This window comes from Dreissena polymorpha, chromosome 9 (genome assembly GCF_020536995.1).
Source record: "Dreissena polymorpha isolate Duluth1 chromosome 9, UMN_Dpol_1.0, whole genome shotgun sequence".
Lineage (NCBI taxonomy): Eukaryota > Metazoa > Mollusca > Bivalvia > Myida > Dreissenidae > Dreissena > Dreissena polymorpha.
The window spans coordinates 23,674,592-23,693,571 of record NC_068363.1 but is presented as its reverse complement, the minus strand read 5'-3'; the positions used below and the strand labels follow the sequence as shown (position 1 = coordinate 23,693,571).

Sequence of the window (18,980 nt, the reverse complement as noted above, 5' to 3'; positions counted from 1 at the left end):
TGCTACATGTTTTTGTTTTTCTTTTTTTTATCGAGTGCACCGGGATTGTCTCCCATATGGCCATCGCCCCCAGAAAGACGTGTTAGTTGGTTACGGGGGATAGTGCAAGATACAGGAGACACCTCGTTCCAGAGGTGACCCTGGGTCTTTTCGTGCCCGGTGTATAGCACCTAGTACACTGCACCTCGGTTTAATGTCTCATGCGAAAGACGAGTTACTAGGTTAGGTTATTAATGCTACAACTGTGATTCATTGTTAATAAACCTGCGATAAATGCTTACTCTGTGACACACGTCAATCAAAAATAATAATCGCTATATAACTCCGCCTCCATAAACAACCGATTGGACGTTAAATATCACAGTTTGGCGACTGGAAAGTTACCCGAAAATTTCCCGTGATGCATCTGTCAGCATACATGACTGTGTTATGTGGCTTGAATATACGATACGAGAATCCGGTTATCTCTTATCAATGGACTATCTATAACCACCTGGAGCTTTTATGGCGATTACATTTGGAAATCGGTACCGAGTTCTCTTTAAAAGTAGGGAATAATATATACTTATAGAGAAATATCAGGTTTTTTTGCAATCGCCATTTTCATTCACATTTTAAGCTTTAATAGCCAGCTGAAAGATTCAATCGCCTTTGGCGATTTTGGCGATCGGAAACGCTAACATAGTTATACATGTCATTTCCTCAATTACCCAATTGAGTTAAAAAGTGTAAATTCCAATTAAGCTCAAAAGTAAGGGGTACATTTTTTTGCTAAACTCTATTGAATTTACAAAACCCCTATTGTTGTCAAAAACAGGGACTGATTACCCAATATACCCCAAAATTTATATATAGCCCTGAGGTATGGTGTGTTAAAGAATTTGAAACATGTACAAAATTATACTTAACACAAATCTAGATCAAAAGTTTTAACAAGGGCTGTTTGTAAAACATGCATGCCCCCCATATGGGCTGTCAGTTGTGTGAATAGGTTTTTTGTCACTGTGACCTTGACCTTTGACCCAATGTAAGATATCATCCAGAAACCATTGTACTCTTTCGAGTCACTGAGACCTTGACCTTTGACCTAGTGACTTGAAAATCAATAGGGGTCATCTGCCAGTCATGATCAATGTACCTATGAAGTTTCATGATCCTAGGCGTAAGCATTCTTGAGTTATCATCCGGAAACCATTTTACTATTTCGAGTCACTGTGACCTTGACCTTTGACCTTGTGACCTTACAAGAGCTGTCAGAGGACAGTGCGCTCGACTATTCGAGTGCTTGACAGTATAAAGTATGCCATCATGGGGAAATTGTTCATATTCAATAATTTATTAGACGATCTTTCAAAAATAAAAGAATGAAAAAAAATGAAAAAAAATTGGGGGGCTGGTAGGGGGGCTGAGAGGGGGATATAATGTGGGGTGTGGTAATTAATGCGATGTTTAAAAAAAAATAATTGGGGATGGGGGGGGTAGGGGGGGAGTGAGAGGGGGGTATAATGTGGGGTGGGGTAATTTATAAGATGTTAAAATTGTATTTATTTTTTTGGGGGGGGGTGGGGGGTAGGGGGGTGGGGGGTAGGGGGGTGGGGGGTAGGGGGGTGAGAGGGGGGGTATAATGTGGGGTGTGGTAATTTATTAGATGTTTGAAAAAAAAATTGGGGGGGGGGGAGGTGGGGGATAGGGAGAGCGGGGGGTGAGAGGGGGGTATAATGTGGGTTGGGGTAATTTACACATGCATGCCAAATATCAAGCTGCTATCTTCAATATTGCAAAAGTATTAAAAAAATAAGCGATTTGGGCCACATATATTTGACCTCTGACCTTGAAGGATGACCTTGACCTTTCACCACTCAAAATGAGCAGCTCCATGAGATGCACATGCATGCCAAATATCAAGTTGCTATCTTCAATATTGCAAAAGTATTCATAAAATGATCGATTTTGGCCACATATATTTGACCTCTGACCTTGAAGGATGACCTTGACCTTTCACCACTCAAAATATGCAGCTTCATGAGATACACATGCATGCCAAATATGAAGTTGCTATCTTCAATATAGCAAAAGTTATTGCAAAATGTTAAAGTTGGCGCATTAACAGACCAACAGACACACAGGGCAAAAACAATATGTCCCCCACTACTATAGTTGGGGACATAAAAATTGGGGGGGGGGGGTGGGGGGTAGGGGGGTGGGGGTGAGAGGGCGATATAATGTGGGGTGTGGTAATTTATTAGATGATGTTTAAAAATAAATTGCTTAAGGGAATTTTACTTGCACATTTATTATAACGCCCGTCTGTAGATCTGCCACGGAATCATATGGAATTCTATAGAAATCGTTCAATGGAATTCTGTGGAGTATTGGCACTGACTTTCCATACTATTCCATGCAATCAATGGAAAAGAGGGACTTGATATGGTATGGAATGCCGTAGAATTCCATGGAATGCCATAGAATTCCATAGAATTCCATGGAATGCCATATAATTCCATGGAACGCCATATAATTCCATGGAACGCCATAGAATTCAATGGAATGCCATGGAATTCCATAGATCGATGTGGAATTTCATAGAATTATTTGGAATTCCGTAGAAAGCCAGTGTTTTTTTTCACCAATAGGGGAATGGTGGCGTGTAAAAAAACGTGTTTTTTTAGGAAAAGGGGACAATTAAAAATTTACTCTTTTATATGTAATGATATTTATTATATGAATACACGTGTACATGTATGCATGAATGTAATATTCACAGCTGAATGTCTTTGTCCTTTTTCTCAAATATATATCAATGATTTTTTCAACATTAGTTTCAGACAGTTCAGCCTTCATGCACAGTCTTAGTTTTCCTAGCCATTTTGAGTCTAATTTGGATTTTTTAAATCAATAAAATGGAAAATTTGAGCATTTTTTATCAATAAAATGGATCAAATTGGAATGTTTTTATCAACGAATATTGACACAATATAGATACATCAGGCCTTTCCCTGGCCATTTTGGGTAAAAAATGCAATACATGTTAAATTAACTGATTTGGGAAAATCTAACTTAATATAACTCTTTCTAATAATTCAAAATCATATTAATTATAGTAATATACTTTATTAGTTGTTTATAAAATAAATTCGAGATATATCAGGGCTCAACATTAACCGAAAAACCAACTTGCCCTACCGGGCCACTACTTCCAAAATCTACTTGCACTAAACGTAAAGCAACTTGCCCAAACATGAAATATCACATCAACTGTAAACCTCATATTGTTTAATAAACCAAAATGATACAGCACAAAACCTTTTTTATTTTTGAACATATAACAAAATGATTAAAGCAATTAAAGTCTAAATTAAATGCTCTTTGTTATTTTTTGCACTTTTCCGAGCGGACAACTAGATTATAAAATAACTTGCCCAGACCCAACTTTTACTTGCCAGAGGCAATAGAACAACCATTAATGTTGAGCCCTGTATATTAAGCATAAGACAGTTATTTATTTTTTTTACCTTTGGAGGTGATTTTTGTACAAAATGGGGGAAAATATATCGAGGGTTTGGCGCAAAACTATTGTAACTCACATTTTTAGAATTTAACAGGAGATCAAAAAAACATCCTTGTTTCCCTAATTTTCACTTCCTGATAAAAACCAGGCTAAAACTTGTAGAAATAACTGTATTTAAACATAACAGTCAACAATTTGTTTAAATATTGATTCATTTAAATGTATATGATGAATATCAAGATACAATACTGTTGCGTTAACATTTATTCCTTTTAGGCAATATAATTTAGTGCAAAACTATTGTATCTAAAGATACATTACTTTTGCACTAACTTTTTATCTAAAATTGATGGTTTTGACATATCCAAGAAATATTGTAACTATTAAGGATGATTTTTAATGGACATGTCCTTTTGTTTATAACCTTAATTTTATAATGTAATTATAAAGAAGGGAAGAATTCTTTCAATGACATTAAATTAAGTATACTTCGATGGACGGTTGGTTTCATATTTCAATTGCTACAGTAGAAAATGCACACCATGACTGGCCAGGTACTTACAACTGACAAGACTGGTATCTTACAAAATAACATTCCATCAAAATAAACAAATTTAAATGAGTGTATTACGATAATAATATCAATAATCATTGATACAATGCCACATAACAGTTGCAAGTGAAAATAAACACTTAAGTCTTGATATGATAAGTATCTTTAATATTTACAAAAGTAGATTTACCTTTAGTACCGTTAATATAAAATTGAAATATGTTATTTCCTTAATCTTATTTTTTTTAAATTTAGCAAAGATTTGTTTAATTCCCATTGTATGCCATTATACTAAAATACCATAGTTATAATCAAATAATGTATAAAGACAGTCATTTAATTGCAGAACTTGTGAAATAATTGGCAATTGATGTGTGAATTAAAAGTCTGCACTATGCAATTAAAACATGTATTGTCATAATTACACATTATTCCTATATTTCTAATGTTTAGGTCCATAACTTCATTATCAACAAACAAAACAAAAAATCCAAAACATTAACATGATACTTAATGCTAACATCCAAACATTACTTCATCGGTACCTCTCATACAAAATTTTCATAAATGAGGAGAAAGAAGAATGTATGGTGGACACTTGGAATGGCATGAGCTTTGCAAAGCATTAAATGTGCCTTTATTCACGTTTTGGTAAATTGAAAATTAAAAAAAAAAGTTGTTTCAGATTTGCAAATTTTCGTTTTAGTTATGATATTTGGTGTGGAAACAGTAAAATTCGGAACAATAACCATGCTCTAAATTATCCATTATATGCATCTTTTGACGATTTAAAAACCTGAAATTATAAAGGGTTGCAACAGGAAACAAATGAATAATTTGGAGAGTTCTGTTGTTTTGTTAATCTACGAGGATTGCTTATATAAAATATCAAATACATCAATCAGTGTATAAGCACAGATGGCCGAGTGGTCTTAGCGGTAGACGTTTACTCCAGGACTCCAGGGGTTGGTGATTCGAGCTCAGCTGAGGGTTACTGTTTTTTTTCTTCTTTTTTTTATATTTTATTCTTGTTTAACTGGAGCTTTGTTGATCCAATGTTTACAATTATCAATATAAAGCATTTAATTACAATCTTCAACACATGCCGAAATCTGTGAAAAGGCCCCTTATTAGGTCTCTGTCTTTTTCCCATTTCAATTTGATTCAACAGAATCCCCCTTTGAATTTCTTGGTCGTTGCATCAGATTTAACTCATGAAACCATAATGGTACTGATAAAACACCAGTACCCGTGTACATTTAACTTAAATGACTAAATGTGTTATTTATCATAGTCAGCAATACCATACTTGACTGATGTACCCGACCGTGTAAACTCAAACATCCTTAATGTTATTCATCATAGTCCGAAATATCATACCTTGACTAATGTACCCTTGTAAATTCAATCATCCTAAATGTTATTTATCATAGTCAAATATGCCATACCTTGAATAATGTATCCGTTTAAATTCAAACATCCTAAGTGTTATTTATCATAGTCAGATATACCACACCTTGACTTAATATGTACCTGATTAAATTTAAACATCCTTAATGTTATTTTCCATAGTCTGAAATATCATACCTTGACTGATGTACCCGTGTAAATTCAAGCATCCTAAATGCTATTTATCATAGTCAGAAATACCATACCTTGACTAATGTACCCATGTGATTCAAATATCCTAAATGTTATTTACCATACTCAGAAATACCATACCTTGACTTATGTACCCATGTGATTCAAATATCCTAAATGTTATTTACCATACTCAGAAATACCATACCTTGACTAATGTACCATTGTAAATTCAAACATCCGAAATGTTTTTATTCATAGTCAGATATTCCATACCTTGACTGATGTACCCGTGTAAACTCAAACATCACAAAGGTTATTTATCTTAGTCAGATATACCACACCTTGACAAATAAACCTGTGTTAATTGAAACATTCTAAATGTTATCTACCACTGTCAGGAATGCCATGATACCTTTACTAATGTACCCGTGTAAATTCTTACATTCTAAATGTTATTTATCATAGTCAGATATACCATACCTTGACTTATGTACCCGTTTAACTTCAAACATCCTTAATGTTATTTATTAAAGTTAGGAATACCATATCTTGACTAATTTACTAGTGTAAATTCAAACATCCTAAATGTTATGTACAGTACAGCCAAAGCGGCACAAACATAATCCGCGGCTACGCCACGGCAAGATTATTAGTCCGCGGCGGCCGAATCGTGTGTTCACGCGGCGTATCGCCGTGGCACTCGGCATCGATCCGCGCAACGACGCCGAGTCTGTATTAACCTCGCGTACTTTCGCGGAGTAAATCCGCCGCATACGTACGCGGCGGATCGAGTGAAAAGATATCCACCTACATGTACATACATGTATGTGTAGCGTGGAATTAATTACGCGCAACTGTTTATGTTTCGTTCGATTATCATTATTAAATTTGTAATCCGAAACACACTTCAGAATTTTAATGCTAACGCGTCCTTTGGCAAATTCTAGCGTCAAATAAACAGTGCTAAAATATCCTTTGTTTCATAAAAAGCGCGCGAAAATTATGCAGACATGTAGAACGTCGTTTGGAAAGTTTGGGTGTATTTTGTGTTGTATAAATACATGAACATCACGTCAGGCGTAAATCGCGTGTTCAGTGGAGAAAAAAAACGCCCCGATTAGACGTTATTTCATCATCTCTATAAATAGTAACAAATGCCAAAATGTCTTTGATACTTAAGGAAATATCGAGAATGTTTGTGTATCGTAAACATTTACCAGCATTTGCTTTAAAACTGGAATATACGGCATTATCGGGTAATTAGTAGCGATATTAACTGTATAATATGAACAAAATAAAACGTGTTTATATACGCATATTCAAACAATAGTTATAATAAGCTGATAATTAACAAAACTACAAATACGTCGTCACCGTCTTGATTATTGATGTGGCTTCAAACTGCTAATTTTACCAGCTAAAATATAATAGCGGAATCAACATGCAATTAATTTATAAATCCACCATATGCTGGAGCCTTGACCACTTGTATGTGCGAAAACATAATTACGTGACCTTGCTTGTGTGTGAAATACATACGCTACGGGCGGGAAACAAACTTAATAATTGGCCAGACACATTAACTATGCTTACATGTATATGCTAATACAATCCGCGCACAATAAATTTATTATGATTTTAATTATTATTATAATTGTTTTTTCAAAATTTGTTAACTACATCTAAATAATAATTAAAAAATAATAATTTCATGATCACATCGACTCGGCATCATGTCGCGGACCGCGGCATGCCTCGGCGGACAGATGCGAAGTTTCGCGACGAAATGCGACTTGCCGCCGCATACTGACGCGGCTTCAACGACTGACGCGGCATCGACTCGTTTCGCTTTTTCGCCGCGGATCTCGAAATACGTTTGTTTCGCTTTGGCTGTACTGTACCATAATCAGAAATACCATACCTTGACTTATGTACCGGTGTAAATGTAAACATTCTAAATGTTATTTATCATAGTCAGGTATACCATGCCTTGCTTTATGAACCAGTGTAAATTCAAACATCCTAAATGCTATTTACCACAGCCAGAAATACCATACCTTCAATAATGAACCTTGGAAATTCAAACATCCTTAATGTTATTTACCTTAGTCTGAAATACCATACATGTACCTTGACTAATGTACCCGTGTAAATTCAAACATCCTAAAAGCTATTTATCATAGTCAGGAGTACCATACCTTGACAAATGTACCGGTGTTAAAATTCAAACATCCTAAATGTAATTTATCATAGTGAGGAAAACCATGCCTTGACAAATGTACCGGTGTAAATTCAAACATCCTAAATGTGTTTATCATAGTCAGCAATACCTTACGTTGACTAATGTACCCGTGTCAATTCCAAAATCCTAAATGTAATTTATCATAGCCAGCAGTACTATACGTTTATTCATGTACCCATGTAAATTTAAACATCATAAATGTTACTTATCATAGTCAGAAATGTTACATTGACTAATGTACCCTTGTAAATTCAAACATCCTTTATGTTATTTATAATAGTCAGATATACCATACCTTGGCTAATATGTCCTGTGTAAATTCAAATATCCTTAATGTTATATCATAGTCAGATATACTATACCTTGACGAATGTACACGTTTACATTAAAACATCCTAAATATTATTTATCATAGTCAGGAATACCATACCTTGACTAATATACCCGTGTAAATTCAAACATTCTAAATGTTATTTATAGTGATGCAAGAAGAAAACCGGCTAACCGGTTAACCTTCTGAAACGTCCAGTTAACTGTTTACATTTTCGGAAAAGGTTAACCTAGAAAAAAATATTTGATTATGTTGATTTTTTCATGGAATAATTCGTACTTGTTTACTTTTTTCGCGAGGTATACTGCCAACTTGCGGTGGCGACTAGTAAGAACAACAGGCCGCACCATTGCCGGTAATAAATAACACGTCAACAATCAAAGTAATAAAGCAGTTAATCAAGACCTTTGTGATAACAAATATGGGGTACGTTTTGAAAACTGACACTATTGGTCTTTTGACTCGCTAAAATTAAACTAGCGAACTGCGGCGAACTTACTGTCCGATGCAAGTTTTATTTAAGAAAGCAAATTATGAACTAATTAAATTATTAAACATCAAATAGAAATATTTTAAAAATAAACCCATTAAATTTTGTATTTGTGTAATTGCGTAAAATGTGCGCGCTATGGTACGTTTACAAACATACGTAACTATCAGTATTCAAGATCATAAAACTTAGTTACTTCGCTATAAAATAAATGTATTGATTATATTAAATATTCAACATACATTTGGTTCAAAATTAATTTAATTTGCATTTGTGTCCCTTATTTTATGCACATTTTTTATTGTAAAATGAAAATCAAAAGATACAGCTTTGTCTACAAACGCTAAAATGCAAACAACAAAATACATTGTATGCTATTATCGAATAAGAAGAGATGCGGATTAGTTGAACACACATAGCCCACTTTACGTACCATTGAAAGGAAAAAAAACATTTCTATATTAAGGCAATTTGAGTTTTAAATATTATAACAGAATGAACAAAGAAACAGGCCATTTTTGTGAACGATACGACGCAAACGTAATATAAGCGGCCCAACCAAAAATAAGTTAATAAAACGTAAAAATGAACATTGTGTAGTTCTTTAATTTTTTACTCCTATGCATTTACGCAGGAAAAAAAAATAAAAATATAGCATACATTTACAAAATTATGAAAATAATTTGTATAGTACATTTTACTTTGAAACTGGCATGTTATCAACACAAGCGATTTCAAATTTGAAATTACTTTTGCTTCTACAGAGCGGTTCATGCTGTATGACATTTTTTACGTACTATAAATCATTTAAACTACTTAAGGCGTTTCGGTAACCGGTTAATAACTAAATGACTAAAGTACCCGTGTAAATACCATTCCTCGACTAATGTACCCGTGTAAATTCAAACATTCTTATAATGTAATTTATTATAGTCAGGAATACCATACCTAGCCTAATGTACCGGTATACATTAAAACATCCAAAATGTTATTTATCATAGTCAGAAATGCCCTATTTAAACTTATGTTCCTGTGTAAATTCAAACATCCGTAATGTTATTTACACGTATAATATATTGGAAATGCAGTAAAACTTGGTTCAGTACTATTGTAACTCAAGTTACAATAGTTTTGCACAAAATATATTTATATGAAAATAAATGCAAATTAATTGGCAAAACTATTGTATCTTGAGTAACAATAGTGTTGCAATAAAAAGGAAAATATATAACTACTGAGTTTATATGTGCAACACTATTGTATCTTTAGATACCATAGTATTGCAATATGACTTTTTGTTTGGATTCAAATATGTTATTGCAACACTAATGTATCTTGAAATACAATAGTGTTGCAATACATTTTTTTACATATTTTAGATACTAGTACAACATTTTTGCAGCATCACTATAAAAGTGTACATGTTTATTATATAACTGTCATATTTTTTTTATGGATGCAGGGTATGAAAATATGTACAATTTAAGTGGAAAGTGGTTTTGAGAAAAAATCAGAGTTACAATAGTTTTGCGCCAAACCCTCGATATACTCTTTTTTGAGGGGAATGGGGCCGAATATCGGCCCCGAAATTGCCATAAAAAAGAGCCAATCAAAAGACTTGCTGGGGTCTGAAGCCTCATTTGGTTAAACTCAGCGTTCATTGCTACACTTTTGACTCGTACACAAGATGGTATGTACTTATTGTGATTCGCGTATGCGTTAACAGAAACAGTTCAGCAATGCGTCCGAGTGGACGCACATATTCCAAAACGATGCGTCTATTCGATATTGGTACGTCATAGACGCGGGACCCACATGTAGATTATTCCCTGTACTGGTGACTAAAATAAATGTTCTTTTGATCTTATGTCACGTTTTGAATAAGTCAATTTAGGAAATAAAGTGTCAGGTTGCAAGATAGCTCATTCTGTGGAGCACCAGCCAAGTTAATGAGCACTTTTTGCTCAGGTTAGCTTAAAACTAAACAAAATTATGACAAAATATATTTAACACAGTATCTTTTTATTTAACTTTATTTGTTGGTATGATTAGTACAAATTTAATATTGCTACAATTAGAATAATGTGTAATTCTATATGTATGAAAATGCACAGGGAAACAAAAAATAATTATTTATTTATGTATGAACATTAACACCGTTAATGAGCATTGAGTGCTCATCATGCACACTGCACATAACTACCTTTAAGCCTCAGTTCCATAGCATGATAAACTTCCAATACCACATTCAATCTTATTAATTTGTACACATTAGGTCTTATTACTTCCTTTATCAAGCTGCAAACTGCACCTAGTGAAAATTCGTGTGACAGCAGCATTTACATTAATATTTGCCATACTATTACTTCAAACATCACATCCAAAAAAGGTCTACAATGTTGAGATTAGAAGCATAAATTTTAAGGGATATTTAGAAATATTATGAAAAGCACAAACCTTCAGTTGTTGTTCTATTCCTAGACACACTGCTGAAACACTGTATGCATGTCACTATTAAACAACATTTTATGTCACTTTCCAAATGATGACAATAAATTATTTAAAAAAAAGTGTTGTTAATGGAAAAACTCATTAACTCTACTGTTTGTGAAATTACTTAAACTTTATTTTAACAAGTTAAACATGGTTTATTTTCTACCCTGTCTTAACTGCAGTTTTTCAATCTTACAGGTAAACTTTCTGTATTTGAATTCAGCCAATCAGAAAAGGCTGTTATAAGTGATTTTTTTTGCTTTTATTAGTTTCAGCCTGTGCCATTTGAATTGGGAAAATTAGCACGATAAACCATGAAATTGGGAAAAATTAAGCATTATAAATATGATTAAAAGATACAGACTTGTTTTTAAGTGCATGTTCAGGGTTTTTTCAAGCCATTTTGGGAAAAGGAATCTGATCAAATAGGGATTTTTTTATCATTATAATTAAGTGGCAAATTTGGGAATTATTTATCAACGAAAAAGGACTATATTAAAGTTATATATTTTGTAGGATGTCATAAGAGACTTCTTTCTTAATTTTTTTTGTTGGAATTGGTCTTTTTGGGGTGGGGGGAATTTTGGTCAGATGTTTGGGTGAAAATAATGATTTTTGTGATTGGGAAGCAGCCGAATTTCGGCTGTAATTTTGAGCAAAAAAAATCACTGGTTATATGTCACAACCAATAGATTAACAGCAGAAATACCATATCAAAGACTCACACACAGCCACACACAGGCTTATCAGATAGTTTCTTGATTGAAAACCTGGACAGTATGTTAATATTGAGAGAAATCAGAGTGTGTAAAATATACCGGTAATATAAATTAAAGGAATTTTAACTTGTAGAAATTGCTTTGAAAGTTACTACTACTACTACAACTACTACTACTATTACTACTACTACTACTACTACTATTACTACTACTACTACTACTTTCCACTTTCTATAACAAATTTATAATAATATTCATTGCATTTTCTTTTTATACAAAATACGTGATGCAAATAAATTCATACATGTATCAAACTACAAATACATTTTAGACAACCAGCAAAAAGTTATTTTCCATTGATTTCCATCCAAGAAAATGTATAAGTTATTTTCCGTTACGATTTCAATCGAAAAATATGGCTAAGTCCAACTTGCCACTGTGTTTTCCATATATTCTGTAGAATTAACGCATGCAATTTTAGTAGAGATTCCATGGAATTCCATAACAGCTTCAGATGGAAAATTGGCAAGTGGATGGAATTCCATCGAATTCCATCAAATTCCACTGATTTCCATTGAATTCCATAAAGTGCTAATGACTATGGCAGACAGGAACCGCCATGAATGGCAAATACAATGGTATAAATTTAAACTTAATTTGTCATGATTTCGGATATTGATTTTCGGATATCTTTTCCCCATTTATATCCAGACAGATTGATGTCATGGGAATATATGATCCCTGGGGTTAATGGCATTTGATAAAAAATGTGTTATGTTAATTGTAGCATGATCACTGATTAAAACTGTACATTCAAGTAAGGACTAGTGTAATGTGGGTTTTTAATAATAAAACCAATATGAAAATTATGTATATTTTGCTGAAAATTTGAAGATGTGTGCAAAATACAACTGGACTTCTACTTTTTCCATTTGGACTCCTACTTCTTACTTTTGGACTCCTACTTTTTCCTTTTGGACTCCTACTTTTTTCCAAGGAAGGAGTCCATGGACTCCTGTTTTAAAATCCTAGCGAGAGCACTGACGCTATATTTTGTTTATTGGGGCATAAGCCTTTGAAAATCATTGAGCAGTGTGTGAAAAATAATATAAATTGCATATTGACACATCATTCTGAGCAATGCAGGCGAGTGTGAAGTATTTACGCTGAAAAGTGTCGGATTTCTTATTCGAAAAAGGTTCCCAGTGTACTCAGACAATCAGACCGGTAATTAGGCAGTTATCCATGGTGAATCTGGCATTATGCAATACCTTATTAACTATAGTTAAGAGTTTGACCTAATGCATTCGAGAACAAGTGTTCCGCTGTCGGAGACATATGCCCCCACAAACGTGACCTTGACTGTGACCTTTGACCTAGTGACCTCAAACTCAATAGGAGTCATCTGCCAGTCATGATCAATGTACCAATGAAGTGTCATGATCCTAGGTCTAAGCATTTTTGAGTAATCATTCGGAAACCATTTGGTGGACGGACCGACCGAAGAACCGACATGTGCAAAACAATATACCCCCTTTTCTTCGAGGGGGGGGGGGCATAAAGATGTACACTGCTGTTGAATTCAAAACATATTTAATGTTTGTATCTGTGATTAAGCTCTGATACACACTAGTATGTGACTGCAGTTATTATATTTCTTGTGCAATTTAAAGACGTATTATGAGTGTTCAAAATGTGTTTATTGAAATCTTGTAACAACATGTAGACTAATTGACACTGTAAAAAAAACGAATACAAATGGAATTGCAAAGAAACATAGTTATGGCATGAATGCGTTGCTGTAATAATTTGTTGATATTAGAAATGTTCAAAACAGTGATATATACATGTAGCATACAACATAAACGATCTCATGTGGCTCGATGGACAGGTGGGTGGGACAGGTTCAATGTTTGTCAAAGTAATGGAATAAACTGACAATCACAAGTATACACTTACCTTTGTTAGTAGACAAGGGGGATTTTGTTTTCCTACAGCTATGGCGAATGAAAACATGTTGTTAAAGTGTTTGCAGTTCATCATAAAGCTGATGAGCCCGTTGAAGTCGGTATCTTGAACTGAAGTTTTTCCAACATATCCGTCTGGAGGGAAATAACACTTGGCAATTTCCCATGGATGTTTTGCCCATTGTTGAGCCGATGTATTCTTCCATGACGGATTACTAAATGTATGTTGATTAACAATCTCGTCATGGACTTTATTACACACATTTTTTGGACATGGTCGTGGTTGTTTTGCCGCAGTATCATGCATAGCTGTGCAGTTGCCATGTGCACCTTGTTTTTTGCATACGCCTTGTGTCGGGCATTTAAGCAAATTTGCAGTGTGACAACCTTTACACGCGGCTGGCGCCGAACTTCTAGACCAGATAGTGTTGTATATATTGGTGTGCAAAGTTTTAGCCTCAATGTCCACGAATTGCTCTAAACCAGACTTTGCAATGTCAACTGCCAGCCACGCCTTCAGCCAGTTCGTCCTTTCCGCCTCAGTGAAGACAGCGGATAGACTCGCCATTGCGTTTTAGTCCACTAAATCCCTGTAAAGCATACATGTATATCAGTTAATAACATTTATTTCCGAGCTTTTCTTAACATGGATTTGTATAAAGAGGGATCTACCAATTTAATGTCAAGTGTGTGTTAAGGGTGCAGGAGCACGTGTATTTGTTGTATTAATGCTTTATTGTTATTGTCAGTTTGCTTTATTGTTATTGTTATTTTGCTTTATTGTTATTGTTATTTTGACGATGAGCTGTATATGCTTAGGTCGTTCTATCTATTATATCAATCGGAGCGATCGTTTTGATGGTTGTGAACTGGGCTATCCTGATTGCACACGTTTTGAGACTTAAACATTCAATTGAAATCTGATTGACCCACTTCGCTTTACACTGTAGCATTTTAAAATAATCGGCTTTTTTGTTACGGAAAAAGGTCGACCAATCGGTTCAAAGCAGAACCTTGCTGTATGATGTGCCCTATTGTGTTGGGCGCCAAGTGCTCCATTATGTGATGTGTTTTTATTTTGCAATATACTTATAAATATCCGTCATTCGTCATACCATATGTATCTGAGACCCAATCTAGTTACTTGTGCAGACATCGAAAATGTCTCGTTGATAGTGTATGTTAAAGCTAAGTACGAATATTTGCAAAATATAATAAACAGTTTTTGGTGTTTCATTAATATGATAAATGAATGTAACCATTATAGATAGGCTATCGTTTCCAACTAAAATTTATTTTGTGACATAACGCAAGTTTATTTTACTCTGGCGAAAGAATTAATTATAAAGAAGCCACGTTTAAATGTCATTTTCTGTTTTTATAAGGTGCATTGAATGCAAAGATTTAAATATCACACTTTTCATTGATTTAAACGCCCACAGGGGATACAAAAAGTGATTGGAATAATTTGATTTAATATTATTGTAAAAACTCATTTAAACTCATGCTGGAACAATTGAAATAAGCGTGCGCAATTCATACACACTTGTATTGCAAAATTAACTCCCATGTTTATATAGCAGCTTTGTCATACGATCATCAAACGTTACTACGTGACTTTGCGACACCAACAAACTCTTACCTATACCGACAGCTTCTAATGATAATAACTCTAGATTTCATTAACATATTTATGCAATGATTCACTTAAACATTCAATGCCTAACGATATCAAGTGTAATATTGAAACATTTAAACCAAAGTTCGATTCGTAAATACTCGCTAAATGGATAAAAATAGGAATATCGCTTAAATGACCGATTTAAGCATTGAAAATGCATACACTTTTTTTTATTAATTACCAGCGTAACTTTGATACAACAATGAGCATACATTATAAAATAAAATGTCTACACACATTTGTTGATAAAGTTGATAAAGTTTCAAAATTTATTCCAAAACTGCCAACATGGCAGCCATAACCTGACTGAAAATTGTTATACCCGGGATTTCAGTAGATTTTCAAAACCAGGAGTCAAAATGACCTAATATCTCAAAATAATGAAGAGTCAAAATATAAATAATTATGGTCAAAATACTGAAGTAACTTGAAATGTTCCTCAATGAATGTTTAGGATTTTGTAATAGCTTATTTTTCATAAAAATGAACTAAATATTTTCATAAGAGCTTTATTATTTCCATAAAAGATCATTTCTGGTCGTTTTTTCAAGTTGGTGTCAAATGTGTCAAAGTGAAGCAAAACTAATGTTTTGCAGGAGTTAAACATGAGAATATTGCAACTTGCTTGCATCAAAAAGCAGGATTCTACTTTGATTGAACTCACTGTATACAATTCCGCGCTGATTCACACTTAAATTAGGTGATTTTTATTTATTATCCATACATTCTGAGTATTCAAATCGAACACTTGCTCATTGCCTAACACTTATTGATAGAATATAGCATTATGTTCAAGTGTTTCAATGCGGAGACATGCCTGCACACTTGAACCTCTACGTGAGAGTTGTAAGTGTTCTTGTTAATAACGAAATAAGAAGGTTTTTTCTTTTATGAAACAAACTGTCTGGTTAAAAAAAGTGCTTTTGGGTGATTGAGAATCTACACAGTACTCAAAACAAGTTGTTATTCAAAGCAGTGCTCCAACTAGGATTTGAAAAGGGCAAAGTGGGGGGGGGGGCTATTTTGTCAAAAGGGAATTTTCAACGCGTATAATAAATCATTGCCATTAGCATTAAACCATACATTAATTATTACAATGTAATAAGAGATTTATGACTAATAATATGTTAAAAAAATAATACAAAAGGGCAGGGCGGAGCACCAGTAGGGCAGGGCGGAACGTAGGGAGGGTAGGGCGGGGTGCCCTTCCATTTAGACCTAGCTGGGGAACTGTTCCAAGTATTTGTATTTGATTTGTATTTTACTAACATCTTTACTTTGGGTATATGCTGTAAGAATGCGAATACCGATTCACTGAAAATGACTCACTCGTCACGTTTGTACTGTTGTGTACGTTCCCATGCATCTGCACTTTTAAATTAGCAGGCGTATTAGAATTATTTCAAAGCTGTTATGAATTATTTTGAAGTCGACTTGGACATTGAAACAGTTACGACAACTTATGAAGAGAAATGAAACATTGTGGTTTTACATGTATGTACGAGTGTTTTTCCGAATCTATCATTTTGTCTTCTAGTGTTTATTTTAAGAAACAATATCGGTATCGACAAACGTCGCACATGAATTGATGCAAAACGTTAATTATTTCGCAAGTAAACGGCACTATTGTTCTTAAACATAAACATAACACAATTGTATGTTATATGTAGAGTTAAAAGTGTTATTTTGCTTTATACAAACGTATGCAGTGTGTTCGGGATTGTTTAGTTAAAGAAAATCACACTATAAACAATATTTGTAAGGAAACAATATTGCAAACATATAATATTTTTGTTTATCATCAACCGACTAGCAGATTTCCTCTGCTAGTTTTATTATATCGTTCAAATTATCTTATATTAACTTTCTTGTTCTTCTTTCCACACACTAAAGTGAGGATATGAATCAGGTTTGTTTTATTATCACTAAAAATACCTCATGGTCACACACTCATTTATTTGAACAGTTTGTTGATTGTAATTATGCTATCAAGATGCTGGCAGCCTACTAAGTTAGAATTGTTACATGCTGCCTTAATGCAGCTTGGGCGAGTGATCATTTATTAGCATTGGTCGGTGGAGTTATTTCCAGCGTTTTTCTTAATGTAGAATGCACTGTTACATATTTTTTGTATTGATTACACAAGTCGGTTTATTTAAAAGTTGAATTTATTCCAATCATATAAGTGATGGTCTAAACATACTAAAACAATTTTTATAATGATCAAATTAGTATCATTTGTATTATTCAAGTTATTTTATTAACGCACCAAGTATACACAAGCATAGCGCAATCAGGCATTTATGTCTTAAATCGCACATTAACCAGAGTAAATAAAGTTCACAAACTAAAATACAAACCGAGGACAGCATTAAGGTGGCCAGTAGTCTCAGATCGAATGCTATATAACCATTGTCCTGCTCTATCTTTAACATTACTAAGCATTACATTGGTATGCACTGCACCCGTATGAAGCGTCATTGACACAGAATAACAAACTGGCTTCGTGATTATCTTTTTGATCTTATAAGTATATGCGATTATCTTTTTGATCTTAATATGTCCGTATCTCAAAAAACATCGACTAACCTTTACTAGTCATGTTAAAATCTGTTTAAAGACTAAATGCTGCAAACAAGCAAACCAAGTTTTACAATTAAATCATCTCAGATATGACGATTGTTTTTTCTTACAAGGCATTTTTTTATTTTGTATGATTCACAACTTACAATGCGTGGTTCATTAGAAAATGTGAAAATGTTGAATACCTGATTTATTTCTTCTAGCAAAATAATACACAGGTGGATAGAAAGCCTTTTTCTGCTGAACGTAAATTGTGTTTCGTATACATTTATCGAGCAGGGTTGTTAGTTCATATAAAAAAATGAGTTTACTCGGATAAAGGGTGAAGTATGATATACTTTCTTTATAACATAAGCAATTAATTACACCACTGGATAAAATGCTTCCAAAAACAGATTACGTAATACAAATGTATGCTTTGTTTGCTCATTGTAGCGAAAGTTGCCTATGCAAGTATATGTGCAGGGGAGTTTATTTATAAATGTTCAAAAAGCATCTGAGTTGTAAGTTATTAATTAAGTTTTCCATTTCTCTAGTGTGGTGATTATTAAATACTATATTTTATTGTTGGAAGGGTAAAGAAAATATATGTACCTGATTTGCGAAACAATTTATATGCATAATAGGGTGTCATTTATTTTTAAATAAACATTAAAGCAGAGCTTTCATTCCCGACGACACTGCATTGGTTGATATAAAAAAAGAAATTATTGTTTAAATATTGCACAAAAATCGACTACAAAGAACGATTTCTTGAATATTCTTTTAATTCGGTTTTGAATATAACTGCCAATAGACATTCTTTGATTTATACGCCACAGGGCTTTGG

At 33.7% G+C, this 18,980-nt stretch overlaps 2 protein-coding genes across 2 annotated transcripts in view; both read right to left on the bottom strand.

Moving 5' to 3' along the window:
- Positions 1 to 18,980, bottom strand: part of LOC127845424 (uncharacterized) — a 564,768-nt gene that overhangs the window by 18,586 nt on the left and 527,202 nt on the right. The window contains exon 4 of the mRNA XM_052376326.1: positions 13,880 to 14,477. Coding sequence (XP_052232286.1) covers positions 13,880 to 14,455 — 576 coding nt within the window. The 5' untranslated portion in view covers positions 14,456 to 14,477. The remainder of the gene's footprint in view (positions 1 to 13,879; positions 14,478 to 18,980) is intronic.
- LOC127845416 (uncharacterized) overlaps positions 1 to 18,980 on the bottom strand; it is a 577,557-nt gene that overhangs the window by 42,853 nt on the left and 515,724 nt on the right. The gene's annotated exons all lie outside the window — the stretch shown is intronic.